The sequence below is a fragment of the Ixodes scapularis genome, unplaced genomic scaffold (assembly GCF_016920785.2).
Source record: "Ixodes scapularis isolate PalLabHiFi unplaced genomic scaffold, ASM1692078v2 PGA_scaffold6__148_contigs__length_123643588, whole genome shotgun sequence".
Lineage (NCBI taxonomy): Eukaryota > Metazoa > Arthropoda > Arachnida > Ixodida > Ixodidae > Ixodes > Ixodes scapularis.
In genome coordinates, this window is record NW_024609881.1 from 37840430 (window position 1) to 37855675 (window position 15246).

Sequence of the window (15246 nt, forward strand, 5' to 3'; positions counted from 1 at the left end):
TCAATTGTAAAGACTATTAAAAAACTACTACCTGCAATGGAAAGATTTTTCTACCTTCATGATTAACGAGTGTCGACTGGGGATACAACTCCAGTTCATACACTCACTGAGCATGAGGGTAGAATGTACCAGCAGAGGGCAGGTACCTACATAGAAAGATTTTAGTTGGCGCACCAAGAGGCTGACCGACAAAAATGGGTACTGCTCTGAACAAAATGCCAAAAAAGCACAGATCTTGACTTGGCACTAGCAGTGGCACACAGTATCGATTTTACTGACTAAAGGGTACTCAATCATTATTTTCAGCTACCTAATCAAAATAAATATTCCTCCCGGGTTGCTTTTTCGAAAAATTTCTAAATCCACAACTATTAAGAAAACTGCTAAAAAAGCAATGGAAAAATCTACAATCGATTTTTCCTGCCCTCCATGCCTGTTGGAAAATTTTGATGACGGAAAGATGATGGAAAATCCTCATACAAGCGTAACCGTAATATGGGACATTCTATACCGGCGAAAATGTGGCTCCACCATAGCGGATTGAGATGGAATATGATACAGGTCGACGGAACCATACAAGCGTGTCGTATTATGGGACATCCTATACCAGCGTAGTGGATTATGACGGAACCATGGAGGTGCACGGAACCATACATGGTTCCGTTCGCCTACATGCTTCCGTTCGCCTCCATGGTTCCGTTCGCCTCCATGGTTCCGTTCGCCTGCATGGTTCCGTGCGCCTCCGTAGTGGTTCCGTGCGCCTCCGTGGTTCCGAGCGACTGCATGTAGTCGCTCGGAACGTTGGAGGCGCACGGAACCATGCTGACGAACGAAACCATACAACATAACGTTTTAGGGGACATCCTATACCAGCGAAAGGGCGATGACAGCATTGTGGAACCATATGGCAGCACACCTTCCACATACCTGCTTCATACAAGGATCCAGGCACGCAGCCAGGATTTTGTTTCGGGGGGGGGGGGGGGGGGGGGGCCTGCCCATGACAAAATGCTGTATGATGGGGAGGGGGGAGAGGAGGCCCCAGCAAAATGGAAGATTTCGGGGGGGCCCGGGCCCTTGGCCCCCCCCCCTGGCTACGTGCCTGCAAGGACCATACAATTGAATTAGATTATACATTTAAATCATAATATGAGATAATCACAGAAGCGAGTTGTATAAAATTGTGCTGGTTTCACAGGCATGAACCAGCACGCAACCTTGTTCAAGGTCATTGTCGAACACTGACAGTGTAAATGCAACGGTTTGGTAGATTTTCTTACAAAACGTATCTAAAGACCTAGGTTTCCAACTTATCTTTCATTTCGGAGAAACTCAAGCTTCATAACACACCTTTTTATTTTCCAAATGGAAGCACAATAAAGATGTATACAAGCAGATCATAAACACTGTACCACATAGGTACAAAACTATATGAAACTTCCATTTCCAATTTGTTTAAAGCGGTTATATATTTTTTTGCCCATACACTATATTAAGAGCTTTGCCTCTTGCCATAAAAACCTAAACGACGAGATGGTTACAAATATATTAAAAATGTTTGCTTTTCTATAGTGACTTAAAAATATGAAAGACTAGAATTATAAATGTATATTCCAAACATTTGCTGCCTCTAGCTCAAACTGATTTTGCAGTTTTAGTGTTAAAACATTATGTGCAGTCTAAGGAACAAAACAAGCAAGCAACAAGAGTGAGTGAGCGTCCCAAGCCACTTGCATATGGCACCAAAATCAGCGCTCCCAAAATGACATTTTTATAAATTTAATATACCTTGACTAAGAAACTACTTATCCGATTACACTAGAACTTTTACACCTTATAAAATATTTTGCCAATAGTTTGAACCGAAATGTTTTAAGAATTCACTACACTATAACGTAAAAAAATTTTAAATATAAAAGTTTCCCCCTAATGGCTTATGACTAGAAAGAACTATTTTTTTTCTTGCATGCTGCATGCTCATATTTATTTTCTTTTCGGTTCAGTTCAAAGCCAGTAACATGTAGAATATATGTGCGAAATTAAATGAGCATAGTTTTTTTTTTTTTTTTTTTTTTTAGAAAAGATACATTAAAAACAAGAACTCAGCTTGAGATGTGACACTCCGTTACTAAAAATATAAAAAAAATGCTTTAGTAAAAAAGCAACAGAAAGTTAATTCCAATAAAAGTGCAGTTATACTCTGTAGCTGTGTGCAGTGCAGGCGAACGCAACACCAGGCAAAGAGAGAAAGGGCGAACACTAGGAAGGCGGGACGGGAGAGGAGGGCGAAGGAGGATGAGGGGACAAAGGGACAGCACTAGGAACGTTCAAGAAAAGAGTATTCTCTCCTCCTAGCCAGCCTTCTTATTACTTGCCCTTTCTCCCCTCGCTTGGCGTTGCCTTTGCCTGTACTGCACGCAACTGTTGTCACGGAGTATAAAATATGCTGCTGCTGCTGCTCAGTGGCGCTTTCTGTTCTCGTCTCCCAGCAACCTCCGGATGTGCGTGTTGAGCTGACCAAGTCTCAGGGCGGCCGACACAACTGGTGACGGGTTCCTCTCGATGTATGCTGCGAGGGCACCTGGAATATAATGTAATATTAAGTAGGTGACTGTACCAGTGGACGCAAGACCTTAAACAACATCCGAGAGAATTAAAAAAAAAAGTAAGGAAGAACAGAACACAGGTAAAAACTGGAACAGTTCCTTGAAAAAGAGAGCTCATTGCTACATCGATGCTGTCTTCACTGGGTGTTGTGGGGACTCGGGGGACATTAGATGGGTGGATAACCACAACAATATTTTGATTATTAACCTAAATTTGTTCATTAGCTTTTTAATTGGTAATCTTACGGGCCATGTCGTAATTGCAGTTTTGAGGCAGCTAAAATTAGAGCCTAACCAAGGTGTCTACCAAATTGCTTTTTTTTTTTTAATTCCCCGACTTTTCAGGTTTTCCATGACTATTTTAATTGAATTTTCTGACCCACAACTACCGACACCAAAACAAAATATATTATAGATAGACACTATTCACAAAGCAAAGTATTTTATTTACTTTGGAAGATGTTTAGAATACAGCATAGACCAAGCTTTACTGTTTCAGGGAGTTTGGTCCCAGTACCTGACCAGCATATCCATTTTTTCTCTCCGAGTTACTTTGTTCATAAACTCATCAAAAGCAACCAGCAGATATGGCACGCTAGAAAGGCTTGCTAGCAACTTCTCTTGAAAGTATGGGCCGATACCATGACATATGGTATATCCCAATTTGTCTTTTCTAAGCTGCATTTTTTTGGCGGTCTCACACATGGGGAACATCAACGGAAACAGCGAGGCAGATGCTGCCGCTAAACGGAAAGATCCACGAGTAACTAGTGTTCAAACACCACATGATCTCGGCCCCCTTTGTGACTTCGTTCTTCAATAAAAAGCCACCCACCAACGCCTTCACATAGGGCCTAAGAGCTTCCGTGGCGGTGGTTAGATGCATTGCTGGAGCCCTACAAGCACTATCGCTACCTCTGGACAAAATGCCCGTTGCTGTCGCGGAAGGCTAGTCCACATTTGTCGCAGTCTTGAAAAATACGATTGGGATCTGGGAAACGCCTTGCAGATATTTCATAGCAGCTTGATGTTTCTTACCCTCAACATGAGTAGTAATCGCCCTATTCCCCATGTTGCTCAAGGAGAACTTCTTGCAGCACATTGTGCAGTAAGCTCTATTTGGATTATTTGGGACGGGCCAAATACAACTTGCATTCGTGGATATGTCCGGGTTTGTCCAGTTGAAGTTGAAGGAGCACTTCCTCGACAGCAACATAGTCACTTTCACATATCTCCACTTCCGGAAACTTACACAATAGAAAGCACAACCCAAAGCGACAAACGCACGTGGCAGAGCTTGTGGAGTGCAGGCATCCAGTTGCATTTACAGGGAGGCGCGAAAACACCATATCTGACAAACGAATGGACCGCTAGGCGCGCACCCCTCAGAGGGTAGATGAATGAACGACGCCTGGTTTCCTCTGAGTGAGTGGTGACTCGCGCCACCTAGTATCGGCTAGAGTATCTGTTTCTCCTCGTAATAGAGCAACACCCCCTGACTCGTCACAAACTAAAGAAAATGGCTGCTGCTACTCTGCTTCACTAGCAACTGTGAGTACATCTTGAGCCGCCATACTTTAGCGTTGCTACTCTAAGGTGTAGCTTATTTAGTGGCTTCAGAGTGTACTAAAAAAGTGATGAGCCGCCAGCTTCGCACATGCTCTTGTGTGAAGCGCAGCGCGTGGAAAGTTGCCATGGCGGAACTGCGACTGTACCCGCCCGTCTGCGCCCGTCAGCTTGGGCGGGTCGTGTCGTGCCTAGGGGGTTGCGACGCCGCACTTGACTGCGCTCAAGGCTATGCCTGCCCGTGCCTGGCGCTTCTAGCGTAAGCGGGCAAGCATGGGATAAATTCTCTGACTCCGCAATCTTTTTGGAAATTTCCCTGACAATTCCCTGACTTTTCCAGGTTTCTTAAAATTCCCTGACAATTTCCGGTTTTCACCGTCGGTAGACACCCTGCTAGCCCAACCTAAAACAATTTGCAAAATGGGACGGGACTTTGAGATATTTATTGATGAAGTTTCGTTGTCTATTCACCTGATTCAAAACGCAAGAGGATAGAGCATCAGAAGTTGCAAACTGATCAATGCATAAAAAAACGATGCAGCCATTTCACATAGCTCGTGACTATCTCGACAGTTTGTAGTTGGTGGATGGGTTGATGTCACACCTCCAAGACAATGATGTGATGAGGGCCCGAAACCACTACAGGGGGAAAGGGCTACCGGAGCTTCCCCCCAAAAGAAAGAGTGCAAGTCCTAGATGAGAGGCTTCGCCGGCGTTGGGTATATGCATTTCCCGAACTTCGTTTGCACTTTTTTTATGTGTTTTAAAATCCCAAACGTAATTAGAGCCACATGCTTATATAGCGACAGTCCCCCGGTCATCGGGACACCATTGCTTGGTTATAGGGTGCAAAAGTAACGACAGAAAGCGTTGAATACTGTCCAAGGACCTATGTAGCTTGCACGGAATCTGTCAATGCGATTGCAGCTGCAATGTCCTGAAGCTCCATCGCTTTCCACATGACTTTTTGTAACTTTTTGTAACTGAATTTATCCTAATATTTATGTTTTGAAGTGGTCACACTGGCTCGAGTTTATCATCTACAATACTTAGTCGAAGGCTAATTTCTGCCGCCGGGTGTGACTGGAAATTGTCGATAAGTTAGTTCTATCGGTTTTCCTGAATCGCAATCTCCTGCGTGATACCAGAGCGCCATGAACCCATGCTGACCATCACAATGCGAATAGATTCTTCTTATTTTCTAAATTTGCACACAATGTAACTGGAAAGAAACCTTCAATTTCTGTTGCTGAAAGTTGAAACATGCTCATGCATCCATTTTGAATCGTTGAATCATTGATTGACTTTTTCAGCAATAGGCCCATCTCATCTTTGCTATTTTCAGTTCTCGACAAAAGACACTCGTCAACACGTTTTATTTGAGGATCCTGTATCAAGAGTGTGTCTTTTTTCGAGAACTGAAAACGGCAAAGTCGAGATGGGCCTATGGCCGAAGCGAGACGACCAATGATTTACCGATTCGAAATCGATGCATGAGCATGTTTCAACTTTCAGCAACAGAAATTGAAGGTTTCTTTCCAGCTACATTATGTACTGAAATTAGAAAATAAGCAGAATCTTGTCACGTTGCGACAGCCAACATAAATTCATGGCTAACTGGTATTGCGCAGGAGATCGCGATTCAGGAAAACCGATAGAACTAACTTATCGACAATTTCCAGTCACACCCGGCGGCAGAAATTAGCCTTCGACTAATTATTGTAGATGATAAACTCGAGCCAGTGTGACCACTTCAAAACATAAATATTAGGATAAATTCAGTTACAAAAAGTTACAAGCTGAAACAACACTTATCACAAGAAAGCTTGCAGGAACCTTGCGAGCGTACCCCATGTTCATCGACGGTACAGCGTTAAGTTCGGTGGACGCTCCATTCACAAAATGTTCCGAGCACAGAGGATGGTATTGGGGAAACGTCTTTTCGGTTTACGGATGCAACCCACTGCCGCCGGAGATCGGGGTCATGTGGAAAGCGATGGAGCTTCAAGACACTGCAGCCACACACGCATTGCCGGATTCCGTGGAAGCTACATAGATCCTCGGAGAGTATTTGACGCTTTCTGTTGTTATTTGTGCACCCTATAACCGAGAAATGGTGGCCCAATGACCGCAGGACTGTCTTCAGTGAAGCCTGTGGCTCTAATTAGGTTTGGGAGTTTAAAACAAAGAAGAAAGCGCGAACGAAGTTCGCGCAATGCATACAATCAACACGGGCGAAGACTCTCATCCGGGACTTCCCCTCTTTCTAACACACCAGCAAGTGAGAAAGTACCGGTAGCTCCTCCCCCCTTTCCCATCTTCTCTCTCAGTCTCAAAATGGTGCCACCCACCATAAAACAATCTATACATGAGAGCATGACGCTTGCTCATTGAAAATGAGGCATCAGAGCCCCTAACAATAGGGGTACGGATTTTTTTCTTTGTGATGTTTGATTTCATGCCTTATAACTACATAAATTTATCAATCCCTACTTCACTGTCGTGGGAAAACGGTGGCCGAGTGGCCTAACGCGTCTTAGCTTGGAGCATGTTGAGCGAAAGCTCGCGATGAAGAACCCAGGGATCCTGGGTTCGATCCCTGCCCTGCCCGTTTCAATCTGGATGAGCATCGTACTGGTGCGCATACGTGTAATCACTGCTCTGCGATGCACGTTAAAGACCCCAGGCTAGCAGTCATGCTGCACTGGTTATATGGCTCATTTACGGCAGAAAACTTAGAGCCAATCTGAGGCAGACTGACCTTTCTCTGTCTCAACGAACTCAACACAATTTGCCTTTTATTTACTTCACTGTCAAAGCCTGTAGAGAAAGGTCACTGCAAATGCATTTCGTGTATGATGCCTCAAACTTCATTGAACTTTGAGTAAAAATTACCGTTTTTTGCGCGCCTCAAAAATTTTGTGTTGTTTTTATTTGTACCGATACCTGCTTGATTTTGTTTGTACCGTACCCTAATGGGGATGGGCAGTATTTTTAAACTAAAAAATAAATAAATAATTGCTGGCATAAAATGTGCCCTTCTCGCTGTACCACTGTTGGGCCTGAAAAAGCTGTGATGCCACTGCCACGAAACTGACCTCCTGGAAAATACAGTCTTGGAGGGAAAACAGCAATACTTAGTGCTGTCATGACTAGTGGCAACCAATCTTTGTGCCTACAAAAGGCTCTTCGTACAAGGTTTATAGACATGTGGGCGGAAAACAGTCCCTTCAGCTGACCAGTGCCGCCACGAAAAGTATATTTTTTCGCATATGTGGAAAGGTACTACAACCTTTGGCTCACACAGTTACTTTGGAAAGTGGCACACATGATACCTCAACCCAGAGCTTTCAAAGGAAAGCTCAACAGCTGGGAGTTGAGATTTTTCCACGCAGTAGCAGTGCGGCCCAGATTAGAGGGGAACCTCAATTACACATCCCTGGTTTATGCGACGTCCTGCATTTCACAACGAATTAACACAGTCCTGGCTAGCTCCCCATAAAAGCAATGTCCGTATAACACGTTGAGAGATTCACCTGTCCTTCCTCATACGATGACCTGCGGGAAAACACTGAGAACCAAACAATGCAGGTGCACACAGACACGCGAGTCTCCCAAGCAGCAGCAGCGAAACATTCCAGAGATTCGTCCCCATCGTTAGAACAGTATGTCCTACGTTCTTCCCTTGCGCCACCGCTCTTCTCTCTTTCTACTTTGATTCCCCTTTCTGTCTTTCTTGTTCCATGAAAGAATGACAATGTTCAGTTTCCTGCCAACTCCTGCTCTGCTAGTACCTGCATTCTCTCCGTGCCTCTGCCATTGATCTGTCGCGCTCGCTCCTGTCTTTGCAAAAGTTAACAAGCTTAATGCTCGAAACCTTCTGGTTGTCTCCGGTTCCACACGTTTGCAGCACGTGCTGGCACACTGCGGCGCACTACTACGCACGACGATGTGTAGGAAATGGACCGCCCTGACGCTAGAAGAAATATATTGAATCGTCGAAAAGGCAGACAAAAGAAAGGAAGAGACTAACGTTTTTAAATAAAAGTAAAAGAATGCTTACTTACGGCGAATATATTTCAGTTTTTGAGGAGTCAGGGCTTGCCTTCCCAATGCGCCACTTTTCAAAAGACGACGGCAGGGGGTCCCTGTGAGGCTTCTGTTCCTCAGGTTATCCGGCCATAGCGCTCTGCAGATGTCCCGAACGAATATGGAGTCCGTGCCTGCATCCATCAGTGCTTCCATGTCACCGGGCTCCAGAAATGGCTGAAAGTAGAAATGGAATGCATGTGATCCTATGCTTAGACCTGACATATACACAGAAAGGTAGGAAGAGCCCTTAAAGGGGCCCTGCAAGGACTTTTTTTACTGGTTTTTAGTTTGCACCGAACCTGAGCGCACTGAACGTAGTAACTTAGTGAAACTTTTCTTTTCTCGAAATTCGCTTTGTTTTAAAAGTTATAGGCAAATTAAAATTACAAAAACAAGCAAAAAATAAGCTTCCTCATGACGTCCTTGGTTGCTTGAGTGGCCTTGAACTAGGGAAGGGGTAGTGGGCTCATCGCGGGAGCTCACGGCTGCCACAGTCCGTGTCGACGGCGCGAGAGGGTGCCACTAAAGCATGTTCTGGTTAGGCTGTATGCAGCGGGCAACCAGAGCGGCTCTCATTGCATTTGCTGTGCGATTAAGCACTAATTCGGCATGACACCTCATTGGCCACAAACGACAGCAAACACGGGGTGAAGATCAGTTCAGAATGGGAGCCACTTCGCGCTGCCATACCGCGAAACGGCCAAACCTCCGAGCGTTCCGAAGGCCTTCGGAACGCTCGGAGCCGGTCGGATCCTCATATCCATACGACCGCAGCGCCGCCGCGTACATCCGGGACCTTTCTGTGTCGGCGCCTGATCCCACTACTCTTTTCTAGTATGTGTCGCCTTTTCCACCGCTTGGTGGCGGGTATGTCGACGGGTCATTTCTTGTTTCCGCACTTTATAAACAGCATCTGTTTCTTTTCTGATCTAAAATAGTGAACAAAAACTACTTTTATAAGTAATTGAAACGGTTCGTGCCACTTATATTTTTTAGGTAGACTAAAAAGAAGCTTTTAGCGGCTCTGACCAGTGGTAAGCCTAGGATCAAAGACGTTACATTTTGCGTGCTTTCGATACCGCGGGTCGCCCTCGTCGGTGGAGGAGGTTTCCGCGTCGTCCGGTTAAAATATGACGCACTGATATTTAGTTACTCTCTCCGTGCCCGCTGGCTTGCGCTAACCCCAAGAGACGTGGAAACCGCAAAAAAGGTAGACGCTTAAATAAGATTGCAAGGCCCCTTTAAATTTCTACCTTCTCCCATAAAGTATGAGGCCTGTTTTCTTTCCTGAGGAGATAAACTCCCTCACCAGCTTTTTTTGGAAATACGAACACAGCCAGAAGGAAGGGGGAAACGACACTGAGGAGAAGGTGGCAGCTTGAGCAAGTTGGTGATGCATCGTATAAGCCTACAGTGCAAAAACGGAATGAATACACAAAAAGATAGGGAAACAAAATAACAAGGACGGTGCACTCTCTCTGTGTACTTGTTTTGTTTTTGTGCTGTAGGCTTATATACTGAGGAAAGATTTTCTGCCCAGCAGAAAGTGACCTTGCATGTATATGATGATAGAACTATCTCACACAAGCAATTAAAATACTTATTAAATAGTACCGTATAATTGCGTGTAAGGGCCGCACCGCCGTACTTAGGACAAAATATTTCAAAATAAAATAAGAGAAATTATTCATGTATGCACCGCACCCCCTTGTTTCTGAGGTGCGCCCACTGCAATGCATGAAAGTTTCTATGAATATATATCGCTAGGTGGCACTAGCCACCGCCTGAGCACGTAGCGGCACGTCTCCGCGTCCCCGATATTTGCTCTCCATTCATCCGTATCACCGTATGGCACAATGGCTGCCGACCTCGGTCCTGTTTGGCCGCACCGTCGGGATGCGTTTATGTTGCGGCTGGAAGACATCGAGAAAAGATGAAGGATATGTCACCTTCCGTGGCACGCGCGAGGAATGGGGATTCAGCGGGCTCGGTTCGCGCGTGCACTCAGGTTTCTGAACGCCACTGTACGCTCTTGGTAGGTTTTCTTTTGTTCTTTAGTTCGTGTCAAAGCGTCGTGATTTGTCTGCCTTTTCGCGCAATGAGAGCTATGGGCAAGTACCACTTCAACAGTCATACGGGATTCAAGTCGAAAGTTGCTGCGCATGCTATCAAGTACAAAAAAAAAAGATGTGTATAGCGCAGTATGTAAACTAATTAAATCCGACTGACGATTCAGTCCGGATTCCGGAGTGAAGGCGTTTTCGACCAGTGCACGAGACCCAGAGCACTTGCATCAAATCTTGCATCAGACTTTATCCAAATGCTAATATCTGAACAGGCTGGTTCAGACATTAGCGTTTGGCTGCGCTGTGTCCGCTTGCAACGAGATGTGATTACGAGTTGCCTTTGCGACCCTTCAAACAAGACAATGGGGAGGTGATGCGCTGCATGATGCAGCGCGACGCGATGCAATGCAGCGAGTCAATGCAGATGCTTGAAGGTAGAAAAGGAAGAGGTCGAAGCTGTTGCTGCCCCATTCCACATAGTCACCCTCAGAAGAAAGGGTCAAGTCGACCTTGAAACGTTGTGAACCTCTTTTAAAGGTGTTATGACACGCCAAAAGTAAAATATGAGAAAACAATACTGCTACGACCCATTGTACGTTCCTATAATTCTGCTAAGTTTGTTTTGAAAATGGCGCGATAGTTTTGTGGATAAATTGATTTATATGCTGGTCCTTCGAAGGGGCGGATCCAGGCGGAGCGGGAGGCTGGTGAACTAGCCAGCCTCCCGTGCGGCGCCCCCTTGCACGCACTCGCGGACTTGCCTCTCTTGGGAGTCTCGAGCTTCAGCTTCCTCGTTTACCTTCCGCGTTTCGAGCATGTGGTTCATGACGATTACGTCTACGGCACTGCTCGCCTTGTCAAAGTGTTCAACATTGATCGCAGCAGCGATGGGAGTGATTGCTATCCAGAGATGTTGGAAGCTGTTCATTTTGACTGCGATCCGCTGGCGACCATCTCCAGCGACGGCGAGTTACGGTCAAACTCGCTGTGGTCACCGTTGTCCGGCAATATCTCGCAAGTGCATGCAGGGTGGAAGGTCAACAAGCCGGGGGTGAGAGCGAGAATAGCGTTCGGGTTGCCGAGTTGCATGAGCAGTTTTGATCGTACCGCGGCAAGGAGAGCTTGGGCGATCATGGGGGCGCCTAGAATGAGAGAGTGCATCCATGATAACGTGGTTTATGGACACCATTGTGTGACTAACTTGGGCAGCGTTGCCTCGTTGCTAAATGAAAATGAAAAAAAAAATTGTAAATTGGTTATTGCAATTATTAGAGCTATAAAAATTTCGTAATTTGGTGTGTATACTAAGTAGCCTTTGAGCATTTCATTTGAAGAATAATCTGTCCGTTTAATTTTTGTGTCATAACCTTTTAAGTGTTTTTGGGTTGGAGTTTTTTTTTTCCTCCAATTGAAACCAACACTCTTTCGCAACGTCACTCTTGATGCACTTCTTTTTCGGAGACCAATAAAATGAGAATGCAGATAGTGAGGCTCCGTTTTTCTCGTCCATTTGCAAGCGCAAAAATAGGCGTCCTAAAATTCAGTAAAGCATTGAGCGGTGTGCTAGTACCCCAAAAAGATAAGAAAACACATGTTCCTAAAAACAACAAAAGAAAGCTGCCTTTTTTTTTTAAGGCAGTTTTTGAAGTCGTTTTCAAACAAGACCAGCTTCCCATAAGAACCAGCCATGGTGTTGCTCTGGAGTGCAAAACAGAAGAACAGGTGCCCCATATTAAAACGTTTTGCAACATTAAAGGGTAACTCCGGTCCATAGTTTTGATTTTGGGATTATGACTGTTCTAGCACAGTCAGCGTCCGTGAATTACAAGGTGTAATTTGTTTTTCGGTATTGTGCGTACTTTTAAAGATATCGACGCCTCAAAAGTTTTGTCTGGGGCGTGGTCAACAAAATCGAAACTAGCCGCTCGAGGCCCCAGCAACACTGGACATCAGTCGCTAGGTGGACTTCACGTTATCGTCGTTCTTGTTCAACGAAGTGCTTTAACGAGTATGCGGTCCAAGCGGCACCTATGTCTGTTGCGCTAGCCGTTTAAAGATAAAAGGTAAGTTGCTTTCATTTTAATTCTGTATACGTGGTAGATACCCAGCATATGTAGCAATAGTTAGTGCGTATACCCAAAATCTAGCGACTGGCAGGCGAGTGAACTCGCTCGGTGTCGATGTAGGATACCAATCTCACTACCCCTCTGCTTCGACTATGGTAGTGGGTATGGCGTACGCCAAATTGAATACCGTAGTCGTTTATTTCGCTAAAACGGCGGAAATAACTTTCTGCGGCAAAATACCCTATTGCTTGTTGCTGTTTGTATGAGCGGTGGAATGCGCGCACGGCAGGCGTTGATTAACTTTTTGTAAAGTTAGTTAATTAATTACGTTTGAAAAACCTAATTTGCGAAAATATCAAAGAAAAGGCTTGCCGCACTCATAAGAAACACAAAAAAAACTTGTGATTGGAGCTAGTTAGTGGTTGTAATCTACATGCCCACCATTCCCCATTCAACGAAGCGTGAATGCTCCATGTTCAACACTGCATTTGACAATGACTGCTTTATTGATCTAGATACTTTTATCATGTTTACCTTTTGTGCAGGACATACCACTTAGTAATGCGAAGTTCATTGCTATGTTGACTGCATGTTTTACCTTATGTCTTCACTGTGGTTCGGCTGGAATCATCCTTTTCACTAATTTAATGCAGGACAGATATCGGCAACCCACAAATGCTGCTTTTTTTTAAATCTCTGCCTCCTTTCTCCATATGGGATAAAGAAAGCTTTTTATTTTGAATCCCTGCGTCAAGGTCGTGTGCCAATTTCCACACTGGGCGGGCTTTTTTTTTTTTTTTTCAGCAGACACGTTGTTTAGTGAAGACATCGAAGGCGACGACAGCTGGAGCCTTAACCGATGTGCACATGACCCACTGCCACATGCTGACGAACTTCGCAGGAAGAGTGCTTCTTCGGTGCGCGAGTGCGCACCGAATTACTCGCTAAAATGAGCCTTGGAGTCCTCACAAGCAAATAAACAAAAGGCTATGCTGAAGCTACACGAGCTAAAGATAAAGCAACGGCTAAACACACCAAGCACCAGCCGAAGCGGCGGCGGTAGCGTCTCAAAGAAGCACACTTTCCCCGCTCGACCACGCAACAAACAAGCCCGTCCGAACCAGGAAAAAAAAAAAAAAAAAGAATGATCATGACGTCACCGCCCGAGGTTGCTTTAGCGATCGGTGATCCGCTGGCGGCCCCCTAAGGAGCGGCTGCTCGCAGCGGGTCGCATTTTTATTATTGGCATTAGTTAAGAATACGGCGTCCCCTTGACGTAATATTTTGGCTGGGGTCGTATTCTGTGTCACTAAAGCGATACCAGTAATTTGTTTCCTTTTTAACTTTGGCCGGAGTCGCCCTTTAGGTTCCAATTAAAATAATTTCTTTTCTGCCAAGAAATGGCAACGCAGATTTGGTCCACTGCCATTTGTTGACATAACACTAGAAGCCGAGAATTGGCTCAGCACGTTTTCGGAATGTTGACATCTCAGATATTTTGTTCCATCGATAATCGCTGCGCTACTTACCCTTACATTAGCTGTCAGATATTCAGTTATAAGTGCAACATTTTCAAGTCCCAATCTCACCGACAGATGGAGCAGTTTGTGAGCAGCCATTTGCCACACGCAGCTCTTTGCCTGGCCACGGCATGGAACTAGTCAGTGAAAAGTCAAGAATGAAGGGCGAGGGAAATTGAGGGTTGGGAGGAGGAAGTTGGTGGAAGGCTGGAGAGAGGGGGATGCTTCCTCCTCTCCACCCTTCCTTTTTCTCGCCCTTCGTTCTTGAACTGTCATTGACTATAGGCATACACAAAAATTATTTCACCTGAACTTCAGCAGCATTGCCGGGAAGCACTACAGGCTCTTCCTGGGCTGGCGGTGCGGCTGGCACTTGCTCTTGTACTTCGATTTCTGGATCCGCCAAGACTGGCGGTTCCAGAAGCGGTGGTGCTGGGGCTTGTGGAGCCAGCACTGGTTGTGGCAGAACTGGTTGTGGCAGAACTGGCGGTGGCAGGGCTTTCGGTACTGGTGCTTGTTCTGCCGAAGCTAGTTGTGGGGGGACTAGTGGTGGCAGGATTGGCCGTAGTGGAACTGGCTGAGGCAGGACTGGCGGTGCCAGGGCTTGCGGTACTGGTGCTTCTGGTGCCAAAGCCAGTGGGGGGCTAGGGGTGGCTGTGCCAGGTATGGTGGTACCAAGACTGATGGTGTTGGGCTGGCGGAGTCACCTGCTTCATTTGAAACTTTCAATTAGATCCCCAGTCAAACTTGTGCCCCATAAAGTATCTGTGTGAAGTCTACAATGCTGAACCTTTTTCTAAAGATCCCACTTACTAGTCTCAACAAATGAATCTGAGAAACACGAAGCCTCGGGAATAATCTCCACTCCAGGCAGCACGGCTGGGCGGGTAACCAGCAGGTCTGCAAATGTATTTCCTCTTTACATTACCGAGCAAGACACACAAAAAATCGCCCCTCAGTAAGCAGGGGCTACTTGCAAACCGAGCTGATGCATGTACCGAGCACCAGCCATCAGCGGACTGTAAGCCATATACAAGAAGAGACTGCTCAAAAACATTACAATGCAAACACCCCAAGTTTCATACCGAGTCCATAAAACCCGAGTCCATAAAAGGCACACAAATATCATTCATAAACCTTTTACACTAACAGCTGCCTTTTGTAAGTTTTGTGGGGTTTGCAATGTCGTCTGCTGTCGAGCGTAACCAATGTCAACCGCGCACGCATGGGCTTTCTGCAAGGTGCACGGGAGACCTCTGTGAGAGGAGGAAAGGTTTCTGTGGTGACCCTCGCTTTGTTTGTCGTCTGCCCGATCTCACCGTTCTGGGCA

At 45.6% G+C, this 15246-nt stretch overlaps 1 protein-coding gene across 1 annotated transcript; it reads right to left on the minus strand.

Annotated features, from left to right (window-relative positions):
* Nucleotides 1-1854: 1854 nt before the first annotated feature.
* On the minus strand, nucleotides 1855-14674 carry LOC120840030 (vegetative cell wall protein gp1-like). Its single transcript, XM_042294739.1, has 4 exons — nucleotides 14664-14674; nucleotides 14224-14560; nucleotides 8240-8438; nucleotides 1855-2581 (listed from the first exon to the last, which is right to left on the minus strand). The coding sequence occupies exons 1-4, from the start codon at nucleotides 14672-14674 to the stop codon at nucleotides 2460-2462; spliced, it is 669 nt and encodes a 222-aa protein (XP_042150673.1). The 3' UTR covers nucleotides 1855-2459.
* Nucleotides 14675-15246: the final 572 nt, after the last annotated feature.